Raw genomic sequence first — 13,614 nt, forward strand, 5'->3', positions numbered from 1 at the left:
TATAACCTTTCACACCAGCTAGATAACCAAGAAACACACAAACCCGAACACGAGGGTGGAACTTGGTGCGATGAGCAGCTAAGGTGGAAACAACAGCTAAACAGCCAAAGACTCAGAAAGGAATAATCAGGAGATGTGTTGTAGAGCAAATGAAAGGGTGTGTTATGTCGCAAGAGAGGAGAAGGAGTTCTATTAATCAAGAAAGCCGTAGTAAGAATACACTCGATCCAAAATGGGATGGAGATGCGGGATTGAAAAAACAATGATCGAGCCACATTCAAAAGCTGTTGATGTTTTCTTTCAACAACTGAGTTTTGCTGAGGCCTTTCAACACATGAAAACTGGTGCAAAACTCCTTGAACTTGAGAAAATTCAACAAAGGATAACTCAGGTGCATTATTAAATCGAAAAACCTTGACTGCGTAGAAACCATGTTAAAAAAATGCGGTATCACAAAAACAACATCAGATTTAGTCTTCAATAGATAAATCCAAGTAAATCTAGTACAATCATCAACAAGAGTTAAGAAAAAATGATGACCAGTATAAGAAACAGTCTGATATGGTCCCCAAATATCACAGTGCACAAGATCAAAAGGACATGTTGACAAAAGCTTATGGGATTCAAAAGATAGTCTACATTGTTTAGCAAGAGGACAAATATAACAAGGATCTGATTTATGTAATCTAGTTACATCACAGTTTAACTAATCCTTCAAAAAATCAAATCTCTTGAAAGAAATGTATCCTAGCCTATTATGCCAAACACGGGTAGAAATATTGTTAACAAAAACATGAGAAACAGAATTCAAACTTTGAGCACTGAAGACATAGAGATCTTGGATTTTGTCACCCTTGCCAATCGTCCTCTGGGTGAAGAGATCCTGGATAACAAAACAATCAGGAAGAAAACTTACTATAAGGCTAGAGTTAGTGACTAAAGCACTAACAGAGATCAAGTTGAATTTGAATTGAGGAATAAACAGTACGTCTTTAAGCATAAGGTGAGAATGTAATTTAATATCACCAGCAAAGTGGACCAAAAGTTGAGAATTATTGGGCAAAGTAACTGTAGTGTGTGGGATAGCATGCAAGGAAAAAAAAACATGAGCTTGAGAGTAAATATGTCGAGTGACTCCTGAGTCGACCATCCATGATTGAGGTGAAGAAATTAGAGGATTTAAAGTCAGAGAAAAATAAATACCTGCCAAGCAGTTGGATGTAGAAGATGTCGGAGCAGTAGTGACCGTTGCTGAGTTACTCAGGTGTGTAGAAAGCATTGACATGAGCTGCTGATATTGATTGGAGTCCAGATTCTGAAAAAAACTTCCAACAGAAGGAGAACTTTGACTATCATCAGCAATAGAAACTTGATGAGCAGTAGCATAAGAATTTTGGTTGGTTTTGGGTACAAGTCCAGGTGAATAGCCATGGAGCTTGAAACAACGAGCGATAGTATAGCCAGCAGTCTTGCAATGAGTACAATAATACTTGTCCTTGTTCTAATGGCTTAAACCAGTCGTCGAAAATTTTGGGGAAAGAGACGAAGAAAGGTCCGTCGTCCGAAAATAATCAAAGAATGAGGATCGTCTGCTCTGATACCATATTAGAACCTCAAATGGATAAAGAGCCGTTGAGCTCTGTCGTTGGGGAGGCACAGTCGAGAAGACGAACCAGAAAATAAAATGGTTTTCTCATTCATATATGTTTACAAAATACAACATAGGGTTGTATACAATGAAGGGGTAAAATAGTAAAAACATAAATATTACATAATAATAAAATAATGAATTAACTAAATAATGGATTGCATTCTAATAATTTGCAATGTCGCTCAGTTTAAATGAAATTCTCAAGCAGTGCAAACATTTTCTTCAGTGATCCTCGACAACTAAAATTCATGTCTTCACCTCCTAATGAATTATAAGTTCAATATTACCAATAATCCTTACAAGAGCACCTTCCGTTCTCAAATTGATGAAATCGACTAGCATCTCTGACTATTATCTTGCGGCCTGTTATTGTTGAGATGAGCTTTGTCACTGCATGACAATCAAAAGGTTCTTAACTATCTGAATGGTTGTCCCCCAACTTCTGTGTTCAATATTGCAAATGCCATTGTTAGTCTCTCACTATAACCTTATTGAAATGCTTCTTTCTCCTCTTCTTCCACATTCTGCAGAACAGAACTTGTATCGGATACATAACTCATCTCCTCCATTTTCTCGCGCAACTCCTTCCATACCATACAAATGCTCTCAAATTGTGGGTGGGACCTATCTCCTGCTCTTAATGCATGGACAATACACTTCATCTCTACCCAATTGCATCCAGGAGTTTTCATCAATCCTAAATTATTAACATTGTCACAAACCACCCTCTTCTCTGTTTTCAAACTTCCCTGCTGTCACCACTGCCCCTACCATCTGCCACCGTTTCACCCGACATCCTCGTCGCCGTCCATCTTCACTGTAGCCGCAATAGAGATAAATAGTGATTGAATTAGAGACAAACTCAAATTGTAGAATTCTAAGTACTTAGTTTTTGTGTAATTTTATAAATGGTTTACACTAAATCAATGATAATCACGATAATATTATTATCCATTTTTATATTCTACATAGTATCAAAGCTCCCCATCGATTAATAAAAACCAGTGTCGTTGCTGAAAATCACATGTGGTACGTGAATAACTTGGGTGGAATGCGCATATACTGAGTGGTTGCTCTGATAATTGAATCCAAGGCCTTATCCGTCAGAGATATTCCGCGCCCCCCCCCCCCCCTAATCAGATCATCAGATCAAGATTAGACTACCCCAATCAGATCAAGATTAGACTACCCCATCTTGTGGGGCATGATAAAAATAAATATATATAATAATAATATATATAAATAATGATAAAAATAAAAATTACTATAATTGAATTAAATATATACTCAAATTATAATTTTATAAATAATTTATACCTAATCAATAAATATTATTCCTCAGTCGTATATTCTACACTTTTTACTACGTCCCAACTAACTAGGAAAACAAGATATGAATAAACTGTTTTTTCTTTTATTTCATTGGTTTTTTTTATTGAGGTAGCTAATAGATTGGTCTCTCGGTCTCTCTATTTGATCCCTTCTTTTAAATAGGTCTCTCTGTTTGATCTCTTTCATTAGTTTCTCTGCTAGTTTCTTTGTATTTGCATGCTTTTGTTTTCGTGTCCATAGAAAATAATTGCTGTCCCAATAGATGCCTCCACCAATCCAATCAGGAAAATGATACTCCACAATATGAGTGAAGGCCCTTTATTTGCTGTCCAATTTATAACATAGATCAAGCATATAAATCACCAACTAATCAACAAAAATACACCCCATTTCGTCGGAATTGTAATTCAAACAATTTATGTCGTAAACATTCTCTTGGAAATCTCATAAAACATAGGAGACGATTTATTAACAGAAAGGCAGAACATTTACACTACAACCACAGACTTGAGGCACCATCAGGACGGGGGAACACCGTTTGAAAATAGAATACAAGGTTCAGAACTCGGAAGAAACAGGACCACGTTTAACCTGAGATTTCAACAGCTTTAACCTCGGGTTTCTTAACTTCCTTCTTGGGGACGGTGACCGTCAGCAGACCGTTCTCCATGGTCGCCTTCACTTGATCCATCTTCGCATTCTCCGGGAGTCGGAATCGCCTCAGGAACTTGCCACTGCTCCTTTCCACGCGGTGCCACTTGTCGTTCTTCTCTTCCGTCTCTTTGCTCCTCTCTCCTGAGATCTGAAGGACTCGCCCTTCTTCCACCTCCACCTTCACTTCTTCCCTCTTAAGCCCCGGTAGATCGGCTTTGAAGATGTGAGCCTCCGGGGTTTCCTTCCAATCGATTCTTGTGTTAGCTAATTGGGAGGTCTCGTTGGAGAGACTTGAGCCGGAGGTAGCTAGCGTGTTGAAGGGAAAGCTCTGGAATGGTTCCCAAACGTCGAAAGAGGAGGGATCAAACACGTCGGTTCTCTGACCGAAGAAGCTCGGAATAAGCGACATAACGACTGTTCTCCAGAAACCGAAAGACGTACAGGAATTAAAGAGAGTTAAGAAAGGATTTGCAGAGAGCCTTCAAGATTCGAAACTTGGAACTCGTTCGATGCTCAACTGGGTAAGCGGTAAAGAATTTATAAGAAGCAGAGGTTCGCCACTCCCGAAGATACTGGCATAGTCGACAGAAAGAGAACTTCTCAACACTTCTACAAGCTTCTAGCAATTTTCAGTGAGTTCGAGACGATTCGATCCCTACACGGCAACACCTGTTAATTACTCCAATATAATTGATCCAGCCACTATTAGTGACTTACCTAAGTAATTAGGAGCTGAAGGAGAAAATATTACATTTTTTAATCAAGACTGCATCCAGTTTTGTACAACACAAAATTTCACTTTCTATGCTCAATGGTTCAATTTTTGAATGTTGATAATGTCAATGTTGTTTCTGACCCTCTATACCCACATAACTCTGGTCTTCAACGAACACGAAATGCGTCGGAAAGAGGCTGATGGCATAGCTCAATAGCGAGCTTACAACTCCTAAGGTGGTGGACAGAACTACCACTATCTCAAGGGATGGACGGAACAGTCCAGACAAAAGAGAGCATTGAACTATTTGGTTTCTCAATGAACACAAGGAACACGAACATAAATGACGAAGAAGAATTCCTCCCGTTGGGGTTTTTTCCCCTTTCATTATGTGTTTAAGTTTTTAGGCTTTCCTGTTACAAAATAGCCCGTTGGCCCAATACAATGTCACCATCCCATTAAGCCTAATTTAATAACCCTATGTACATAACCCAAATTATATAATAATTATGGACATAAATTATATTTAATATACATTTTAATATATCCTAACGTCCCCCCTCAAATTGATGTTGGTGAGTCAACCAACAATAATTTGCCAATCAAAAAATTATATCAGGATTAAGACAATGCTTTGGTGAAGACATCAGCCACTTGAAGATCCAAAAAAATGTACAGAAGATATATTACCATGCGCTCCAAAGTGTCGTAGATAGAGTGACAATCAACGTCAATATGCTTCGTACGCTCATGGAAAACTGGATTGGCCGCAATCTAGATAACACTTGTATTATTTGCATGAAACGGTGTAGATGAGGGCTGAGGAAACTGGAGCTCAACAAGAAGACCGCGAAGTCAAATAACTTCAGAACATGCAGTAAACATAGTATGATACTCGGCCTCGTTAGATGACTTGGACACCCAGTCTTGTTTCTTACATTTCCAAGAAATCAATGCATCCCCTAAAAACATACACCAGCCTACAGTAGAGCGGTGGGTATCAGGGCACTCTGCCCAATCAGCATCATTGTAGGCAACCAGACGTAGCGCGGAGCCAGTAGGAAAGAATAAGCCACGAGCAGGGGAACCTCGCAGATAGTGGATGATGCGCCGAACTGCTGCAAGATGAAGGTACCGAGGAGATGACATAAACTGACTGACCTGATGAACAACATAGGAGATGTTTGGGCGAGTAATAGTCAAGTATATGAGACTCCCAACCAGTCGTCGATAGATAGTTGGATCATCAAGGAGAGTCCCTTCATCTTTCCTATAGTTGACATTGATTTCCATAGGGGTAGCCACCGAAGATGTGTCCTCCAACCCAGCGAGAGTAATAAGATCTTGAATATACTTATGCTGGTTTAAGAAAATACTTTTAGGTGTGTTAAGTACCTCCAGCCCTAAATAGTATGTTAGTTGTCCAAGATCTTTCATATGAAGCTTGGTAATCAGTCCAAAGTCAGTGCCAGTAATAATGATGTCATCCATATAAACCAAGAGAATGACCATGCCCGCGAAAGACTTATGATAGAAGAGAGATGAATCATACCGACTCTAGGTAAACTTGTGAAGAATAAGTGTTTCGCGAAACTTCTCAAACCAAGCCTGGGGGGCTTGTTTCAACCCATACAAAGGACGACGAAGCTTGCAAACATGATCAGGAGAGGAGGTAGACATACCCGAGGGAAGCTTTATGTAGACATCTTCCTGCAGATCATGATGGAGAAATGCATTCTTTACATACATCTAATGCAGTGACTAGGATTGAGGTGCTACAATGGCTAAGATAGTACGGACTATGGTTATCTTGGCAATTGGTGCAAAAGTTTCCTCATAATCAATCTCATATTCCTGCCTGTTCCCCATAAGGCGGTCTTTGTACCGATCCAACGATCCATCTGAACGCAGTTTGACAGAGAAAACCCACTTACTCCCAAGAGGACGAATAGTAGGAGGGCAAGCCACAATGTCCCAGGTGTGATTCTCCTCTAGCGCTTGTAGTTCAGTTTGCATTGCATTTTGCCAACATTCATGTGTCATAACATGTTTATAACCAAAAGGAATGAAAATAGAAGATAAAATAACTACCAGAGAGACAGGGGAGGGAAAACCATACCTGGCAGGAGGGTAAGAACAATGCGTAAATCTGCAAAGAGTGATGGGAGCAGGAATAGAGGGAAGATCAAGAACAAGAGCCAGGTCAGGATGAGGAGGGGGCAACGATGCAGTGGGGTGAGGCTCATCAAAGCTCAGCAAACTAGGCAGAGAGGCAAACGGTAGAGTAACTTGAGATGGAAAGAAATATTAATTTCCAAAGAAGACCTCATTCCAAGAAACACGAACTCGACGCCCCTGGGGATCATAGCAAACATAGTCCTTTTGATAACCAACATACTCAAGAAATACACACATAACTGATTGGGTTGTAAGTTTATATCGTTCATGATCAGATAGATGCACAAAACAAACACAACCGAACGTCCGAACACAACCAAACGTCTGAAAATCAATGTAAGATAGAGAATATAATTTAACAAATAGAAAGACATGATGCAAGATAGGCAAGGGCAGGCGGTTGATCTTGTTAAAGTTAGTTTTTTAAGTAATATAGCCCATAGTTTAAAGTACTTAAACTAGGTCTTTCTATCCTAGTATAACTCATATGATGTTTTTTTATTATCCATGTGTGGTATATGATCAAGTATTTTACATATTAAAAGTAATTTTTTCGCCACAAATTACTGGGAAGACCAGAACTAGATAAGAACTAGATAAAATACAGTTAATCGTGTCTAAAAATGTTTTGATCTTCCTTTCAACAACTCCATTGGATCAAAGAGAATAAGAATAATTTGGTACTATGTTCCTCAAGAGTTTTCCAAAATTTCTAGAACTATATTTTTCTCCTTTATCTAACATAAGCCTTTTTATTGATTTTTGGGTTTGATTTTCAATTTTTGATTTATAAATTTTAAAATTTTTTAGTGCTTCAATTTTAGTCTTAATTTGATACACATAATAATATTTTGACATAGTCTATAAAGGTGATAAAACACCTTTTTCTTCCTTGGTTGAATATACCACTCATTTCATGTTTTTGTGAATGAGTTCTAATAAATCAAAGACTACTCATTTGAGTTAAATGGTTTTCTAGGTTATTTTGATTAGACACATATTTCACACTTATATTTTAAATTTATATTATTTTTCGAAATTAAATCTAAGTTTATCATTTTTTAAGTGTTCATATTTATGTGTCAAAGTTTATTGTGTCATAAGTTAAAATAATCAACAAACATGGCATAATATGAAAATTTATACTTATTAATACTCTTAACAGAAACTATATTTAGTTTAAATGATCCATTATAAACGTAACCCTTCCCTGCAAAATAACCCTTAGTAATTACAACCGTATTTGACACAAAAAACTAATTTGCAGCCTAATTGACTGGGAAGATCTAACACATATTAAGTTGGGGAGATTAACGTATTGCCAGACAGTAAACTTCAACTCTACTCCTCATTGTGTGTTGTGCTTCTATATTTTTCTTCAATTTGAATTGAAACCAACACTTGGTCTAATGAGTGAAGTTCTCTTTTATGCTTTCGTGTGATCAATTAATTAAAATCGCTTTGACAAGTGTTGTGGGGGGGGGTAGGCTAGTTGGGGGCGTTGTGGCCGGAGGGGCGAACGGCGACGACGGTGGCTGCGGTTGATTGGCGAAGGATGGTGTGGGGGGTTGACGTTGTGGCCGGAGGGGCGAACACCTACAATTTTTCCCACACACATTCACACCAGAAGATTTAAGAACAGGAACAGAACAGTACATACCCTATCTATTAGATCCACACACTGAAGACACCATCACAATGGGTAAACGCGCACATTCACAAAACAGAATACTTAAATCTTGGAAGAGAAAGGACCTCCTTTAGCCGGAGATTTCAACAGCTTTCACTTCATGTTTCTTGACTTCCTCCTTGGGGACGGTTACCGTCAGCACACCGTTCTCTATGGCCGCCTTCACTTGATCCACCTTCGCATTCTCCGGCAGTCGGAATCGCCTCAGGAACTTGCCACTGCTCCTCTCCACTCGGTGCCACTTGTCGTTCTTCTCTTCCTTCTCTTTGCTCCTCTCTCCTGAAATCTGAAGGACTCGCCCTTCCTCCACCTCCACTTTCACTTCTTCCTTCTTAAGGCCGGGCAGATCGGCTTTGAAGATGTGAGCCTCTGGGGTTTCCTTCCAATCGATTCTTGTGTTAGCTAATTGGAAGGTCTCGTTGGAGAGACTGGAGCCAGAGGTGGCTAGCGTGTTGAAGGGAAAGCCTTGGAGTGGGTCCCATACGTCACGGGAGAAGGGATCGAACACATTGGTCCTTCCACCGAAGAAGCTCGGAATAAGCGACATTATGACCGTTTTCCGGGGAGTGGGAGACGTACAGGAATTGAAAGAGAGCTAGAGAGAACTTACTGTGAGCTTTCAGGATTCGAAACTGGGAACTCGATCGACGCGGGAGAGGGAGAACGGACTGGAATTTATAGGAAGCGGAGGTTGGAGGTGAGCCGGACACAGTTCGCCAATATTCTCGAGGCTTCCTGACATTCACTTTTTATTTATTTATTGCCAGTGTTGTCGAGACTTTTCTAGAGAGCTTCCAATCGTCTCTACAAACTTCCAGCTATGTTGTCGCCTGTTTTGACCCTGGGATTTCAGACCGCTTTATAATATTTCTCATTTATAAATTTTAAAAATAATTTTAAAGTATCATGCAATTGTCTCTGTCTCAAATTAGTGCTGTAAACCGGGTCGCTCAATTCTACCTAAAAACTTTCCCTTTTTTCCCTTTTTTCCCTTTTTCTCTTTTTCTTCGGAATATTTTTCGTTTAAAATAATTTTAATGAATTTAATTATTTATACTCTTACTTTATATATATATGTATGTATGTATATGTATATGTATATATGTATAAGTATATATATATATATATGTATAATAGGTGATTAGGTAAATACATAAAAAAAAATTTAAAAATTGAAATATATAAAGATCATAACAATTATAAAAAAATACATAATCCCACATACTCAAACTATATCTATACTATATATTACTGAATTAATAGACTTAAGAATCTATTGTCTACATTGAGATTGAAAAAAACAGAAAAAAAGGAAAACTCTAAACATGGATTAATGGTAATGAAAAAATAATGTATATAAAAAAAAGTGAAAAAAAAACAAATATCATAAGATGTTTACAATAATGCCACCTATGCTTGTTTATAACTTTCAATACTTTTAGACAAACTAGTGGTGAAAAAATATTAAATACACTAAAGAGAATTTTGGAGTTGACTGGTTTTGTGACATATCAGCAAGTTGAGTTTATACATGTTTAAGGCTTATAATTCCTGCTTCCAACTTTTCTCTCACAAAGTGACAATCCACCTCGATATATGTTGTTTACTCATGAAACACTGGGTTGGAGCCAATGTGGATTATTGTTTGTTTGACTATCACAATGGAGTTCTATATGACCTTCTTTGTGGAATCCCAATTCAGGTAGAAAAAATTTAATCCATTGAAACTCACTACCGTACGTGTCATATCTTTGTATTCTACTTCTGCACTGGACCTTGCAACCACATTTTGTTTTTTAGTCCTCTAAGTTGAAAATAATTTCTAAATTCACCACCTCGATTGGGGTGAGGTTCTTCCATTAATTTATAACTTTAGTATCCAAATTACAGGGATTTACAATTGATATGATTTTACAGAAAAGGAATAATGAAGCTTAATTAGCTCCTGTAATGGAGGATCAAATTCCTCTGTAAGGAAGGTCCTAAACATGGGAATTATACTCAATCAGCGTTTCTTAAGGTATGATCTTCAACAACCCCTCGCAAGCTAAGCGTCAGATTATGGCAGACGTGTAGCTTGAATCGAAAAAATTGAAAGAGAGGCCGATAGACGTTTTTGGTGAATATGTCTGCAACCTATAAGTGAGAGGGCACATATTGAGTGCAAAGTTTTCCAGGTACAACAAGTTCACGCAGAAAATGGATGTCTAACTCAACATGTTTGGCCCGTTTGTGGACAACAGGGTTGGAGCTCAAAAAGATAGTGCTTTTGTTATTGCATAAGAGAAGAGGCCGCTCTAGAAGAGAAACTTTCAGGTTACGAAGAAGATGCCTGAGCCAGAGAAGTTCGGCGGCTACGAGAGCAAGAGTACAATATTCAGACTCACAGCTGGTTGCTTCTTGGCACACCAAGAGACTAATTGTCACCAAGGTAAATAGAATATCCAGAGGTACATCCAACCCAGTCAGCATTAGAATAAGTAACTAAAGATCCCGAGGAAGCAGATAGACAAAAGGTCATACCAAAATGGAGAGTACCCTTGATATACCAAAGAATATCCTTAACAGTAAGGAAGTGATCATCAGTGGGAGAGTGTAGGTACTGACTGACTGAGTTGACATCATGGGCAATATCGGGACGCGTGATGGTCAAATACTGAAGAGCACCAACAAGAGATCGATAAAAAGTAGGATTTGAAAATAACTGACCATCAGAGGAAGGATGTTGAGAAACCACCATAGGAGTGTGAACAGGCTTGTTGTCAAGTAATTGTGCTCGAGCAAGGATATTACGCACATATTTCAGCCGACTATGAAATAGTTCATCAGTGGTGGGTGTAGCTTCAAGACCAAGGAAGTAATTGAGAGACCCCAGATCCATGGTAGCGAACTTAGAGTAAAACTTGTTTGCAAAGAAGAGAGGAATTGTTGCCCGTAGTAATAATATCATCCACATATAAGAGCAAATAAAGGATGTCAGGGTGCCTATGAAAGACAAAGAGGGAAGTGTCGGTACGACTGCAGTAGAAGCCAAGATGAGTAAGGAAGGAGTTGAACCGCTGAAACCAACCTTGAGGTGCTTGCTTGATGCCATAAAGAGTTTTTTGAAGCTTGCAAACATGATCAGGAAAGCGAGGATTAATACACCCAGGAGGTTGTTCCATATATACTTGTTCAGTGAGATGACCATTGAAGAAAGCATTCTTGATATCCAATTGACGGAGAGGTCATCGATGGGTAACAGCAATAAAGAGCACAACACGAATAGTGATAGTTTTGATGACAGGACTAAAGGTGTCGGTGTAGTCGAGACCTGGTACTTGTGTAAAACCCTTGGCGACGAGATGGGTTTTGAATCGTTCAATAGAACCATCGGGCAAATATTTGGTCCGAAATACCCATTTGGAACCCACAATATTGGTACGAACTTGTTGAAGCACCAAAATTCAGGTACGATTATTTTGCAGAACCTGAACTTTTTCATCCATAGCGGCAAGCCAGAGAGGAGTTTTGGCTCAAACTTTGAACTTCACTTGATTTGAATTTGAATTCCAAGACTCTAGCCTAAAATTAGAATAAAGCTAAAGTCCAAAAAATTTTAACTGCATTTGAGTCCAACCTCAACTAGTTCTGACCTACATTAAAAAAAATTAAAATATTAAAAATTAAAAAAATATATATTATAATAAACAAAAAACTGTAAAATATCTTAGAACGTAATCAGGTATGATAACCTACTTAACTACATGTGCCCTATAAGGAACGAATGCAGTACTGGCCATTTTTAGCAGATGTCTTCTTCCTCCGCTCAAGAGCAGTAAAGGGTAAGTCGTCGCGGTCGCTTCGAGAGAGGACTGGGAGACGAAAAGCCTGTCCGTCTGCGTCTATAAACAATTAACGACCGTCTCTTCTGAGACTTCGTCTGCCTCCTTTACGAGGAAATGCACACATGAACGGATTTGAAAAAGTAGAGACAAGGCAACGTGTCCTTCTCTACTGTATTTCCTGATACACAAGTCACAGTCTAGAAAACAGAGGCTTCTTACTACTATTCAAAGGGTTTATTTCACAAACTCTCTCTAGGAGTAATTGACACTGGACGATTCATGAACAGGAACATTGACCCTTTCTGTTACAGCCATAAACAGAATCCACCATTACGGCGGACGAACACACACTCAAAAGAAAAGAGAAGACAGGATTCAGAACTCGGAAGATTAAAAGGACCACGGTTAGCCGGAGATTTCAACAGCTTTCACTTCAGCTTTCTTGACTTCCTCCTTGGGGACGGTGACCGTCAGCACACCGTTCTCTATGGCCGCCTTAACTTGATCCAACTTCGCATTCTCCGGCAGTCGGAATCGCCTCAGGAACTTGCCACTGCTCCTCTCCACGCGGTGCCACTTGTCGTTCTTCTCTTCCTTCTCTTTGCGCCTCTCTCCTGAGATCTGAAGCACTCGCCCTTCTTCCACCTCCACCTTCACTTCTTCTTTGTTAAGCCCGGGCAGATCGGCTTTGAAGACGTGAGCCTCCGGGGTTTCTTTCCAGTCGATTCTTGTGTTAGCTAATTGGGAAGCCTCGTTGGAGAGACTCGTACCGGAGGTGGCTAGCGTGTTGAAGGGAAAGCCCTGAAATGGATCCATAGAGAAGGGATCAAAGATGTTGGTCCTCTGACCGAAGAAGCTCGGAATAAGGGCCATGCTGATTGTTTTCTGAAGACTGGAGGACAGGATTTGAAAGATGAAATTTTTTTGAGGATTCGAAACTTGGAAACTCGACCGATGATCGTTTGGGAGGAAGGAGTGGAATTTATGACAAGTGGAGATTGGCCAGAGAGACTAGGCCCAAAATCGCGATCGTTCCCGGTGTTCACTGTTTTTCATTATAGTTCCTTCTAGTTACGCTAAGACTTTTCCAGACTCGAAAGAGAGAACTTCTGGACGCCTCTACAAGCTGCCCCTCCTTCAAAACATTTATTACGAAACATGGCCCAGAAACACAGCTGCCTACCTTAAAAAAATTGACCCAACCTGCTTTACAAAACCCTCTACTTAAGGTCATATTTGGAACACAAGAAATGGGGAGAAAATACAAGACAGAGAAGAGGAATGGAAAGAAAAAAAAAACAAAGGAGAATAGGAACCGGAAGAAAAAATAAAAAACAAAGGAAAATAATTTTTTTTCTCTTGTTTAGATGTTCATAAAAAATGAAAGAGAAATACAATTTCTCTTGTTTGGATGTATGAGAAAAATTGATACGAAAAGAAATTTTAATAATATTTTAAATTTTTTATGATTATTTTTTCTGTTTTATTTCTTTCCAAATTCCATGTATTTTTTTAGAGAAAGTCTATTAACTAAGAGAGACTTCTCAACACTTCTACAAGCTTCTAG

General features: G+C 39.0%; 5 protein-coding genes across 5 annotated transcripts; all 5 read right to left on the reverse strand.

The window, feature by feature from the left end:
• Positions 1-3,323: 3,323 nt before the first annotated feature.
• Positions 3,324-4,140, reverse strand: LOC137942373 (18.1 kDa class I heat shock protein-like). The gene has a single exon (XM_068787996.1). It carries the CDS (start codon positions 4,044-4,046, stop codon positions 3,570-3,572), a length of 477 nt encoding a protein of 158 aa, XP_068644097.1. The 5' UTR covers positions 4,047-4,140; the 3' UTR covers positions 3,324-3,569.
• A 1,067-nt stretch (positions 4,141-5,207) lies between these two features.
• On the reverse strand, positions 5,208-5,864 carry LOC137943059 (uncharacterized mitochondrial protein AtMg00810-like). The gene has a single exon (XM_068788755.1). The coding sequence runs from the start codon at positions 5,862-5,864 to the stop codon at positions 5,208-5,210; it is 657 nt and encodes a 218-aa protein (XP_068644856.1).
• Positions 5,865-8,161: 2,297 nt separating this feature from the next.
• LOC137935361 (18.1 kDa class I heat shock protein-like) lies at positions 8,162-8,973 on the reverse strand. Its single transcript, XM_068780022.1, has one exon. It carries the CDS (start codon positions 8,765-8,767, stop codon positions 8,291-8,293), a length of 477 nt encoding a protein of 158 aa, XP_068636123.1. The 5' UTR covers positions 8,768-8,973; the 3' UTR covers positions 8,162-8,290.
• Positions 8,974-10,636: 1,663 nt separating this feature from the next.
• LOC137943060 (uncharacterized mitochondrial protein AtMg00810-like) lies at positions 10,637-11,101 on the reverse strand. The gene has a single exon (XM_068788756.1). It carries the CDS (start codon positions 11,099-11,101, stop codon positions 10,637-10,639), a length of 465 nt encoding a protein of 154 aa, XP_068644857.1.
• Positions 11,102-12,243: 1,142 nt separating this feature from the next.
• LOC137942374 (18.2 kDa class I heat shock protein-like) lies at positions 12,244-13,116 on the reverse strand. Its single transcript, XM_068787998.1, has one exon. The coding sequence runs from the start codon at positions 12,918-12,920 to the stop codon at positions 12,453-12,455; it is 468 nt and encodes a 155-aa protein (XP_068644099.1). The 5' UTR covers positions 12,921-13,116; the 3' UTR covers positions 12,244-12,452.
• Between the last annotated feature and the right edge of the window lie 498 nt (positions 13,117-13,614).

The sequence above is a fragment of the Aristolochia californica genome, unplaced genomic scaffold (assembly GCF_029961685.1).
Source record: "Aristolochia californica isolate CCGP_79_NKW_82.1479 unplaced genomic scaffold, dmAriCali1.0.hap1 SCAF_10, whole genome shotgun sequence".
Classification (NCBI taxonomy): Eukaryota; Viridiplantae; Streptophyta; class Magnoliopsida; order Piperales; family Aristolochiaceae; genus Aristolochia; species Aristolochia californica.

Excerpts from the sequence above, each read along its gene's own strand:
- LOC137935361 (XM_068780022.1), bottom strand. The coding sequence starts at position 8,767 with ATGTCGCTTATTCCGAGCTTCTTCGGTGGAAGGACCAATGTGTTCGAT.
- LOC137943060 (XM_068788756.1), bottom strand. The coding sequence starts at position 11,101 with ATGGATCTGGGGTCTCTCAATTACTTCCTTGGTCTTGAAGCTACACCC.
- LOC137942374 (XM_068787998.1), bottom strand. The coding sequence starts at position 12,920 with ATGGCCCTTATTCCGAGCTTCTTCGGTCAGAGGACCAACATCTTTGAT.
- LOC137942373 (XM_068787996.1), bottom strand. The coding sequence starts at position 4,046 with ATGTCGCTTATTCCGAGCTTCTTCGGTCAGAGAACCGACGTGTTTGAT.
- LOC137943059 (XM_068788755.1), bottom strand. The coding sequence starts at position 5,864 with ATGGTCATTCTCTTGGTTTATATGGATGACATCATTATTACTGGCACT.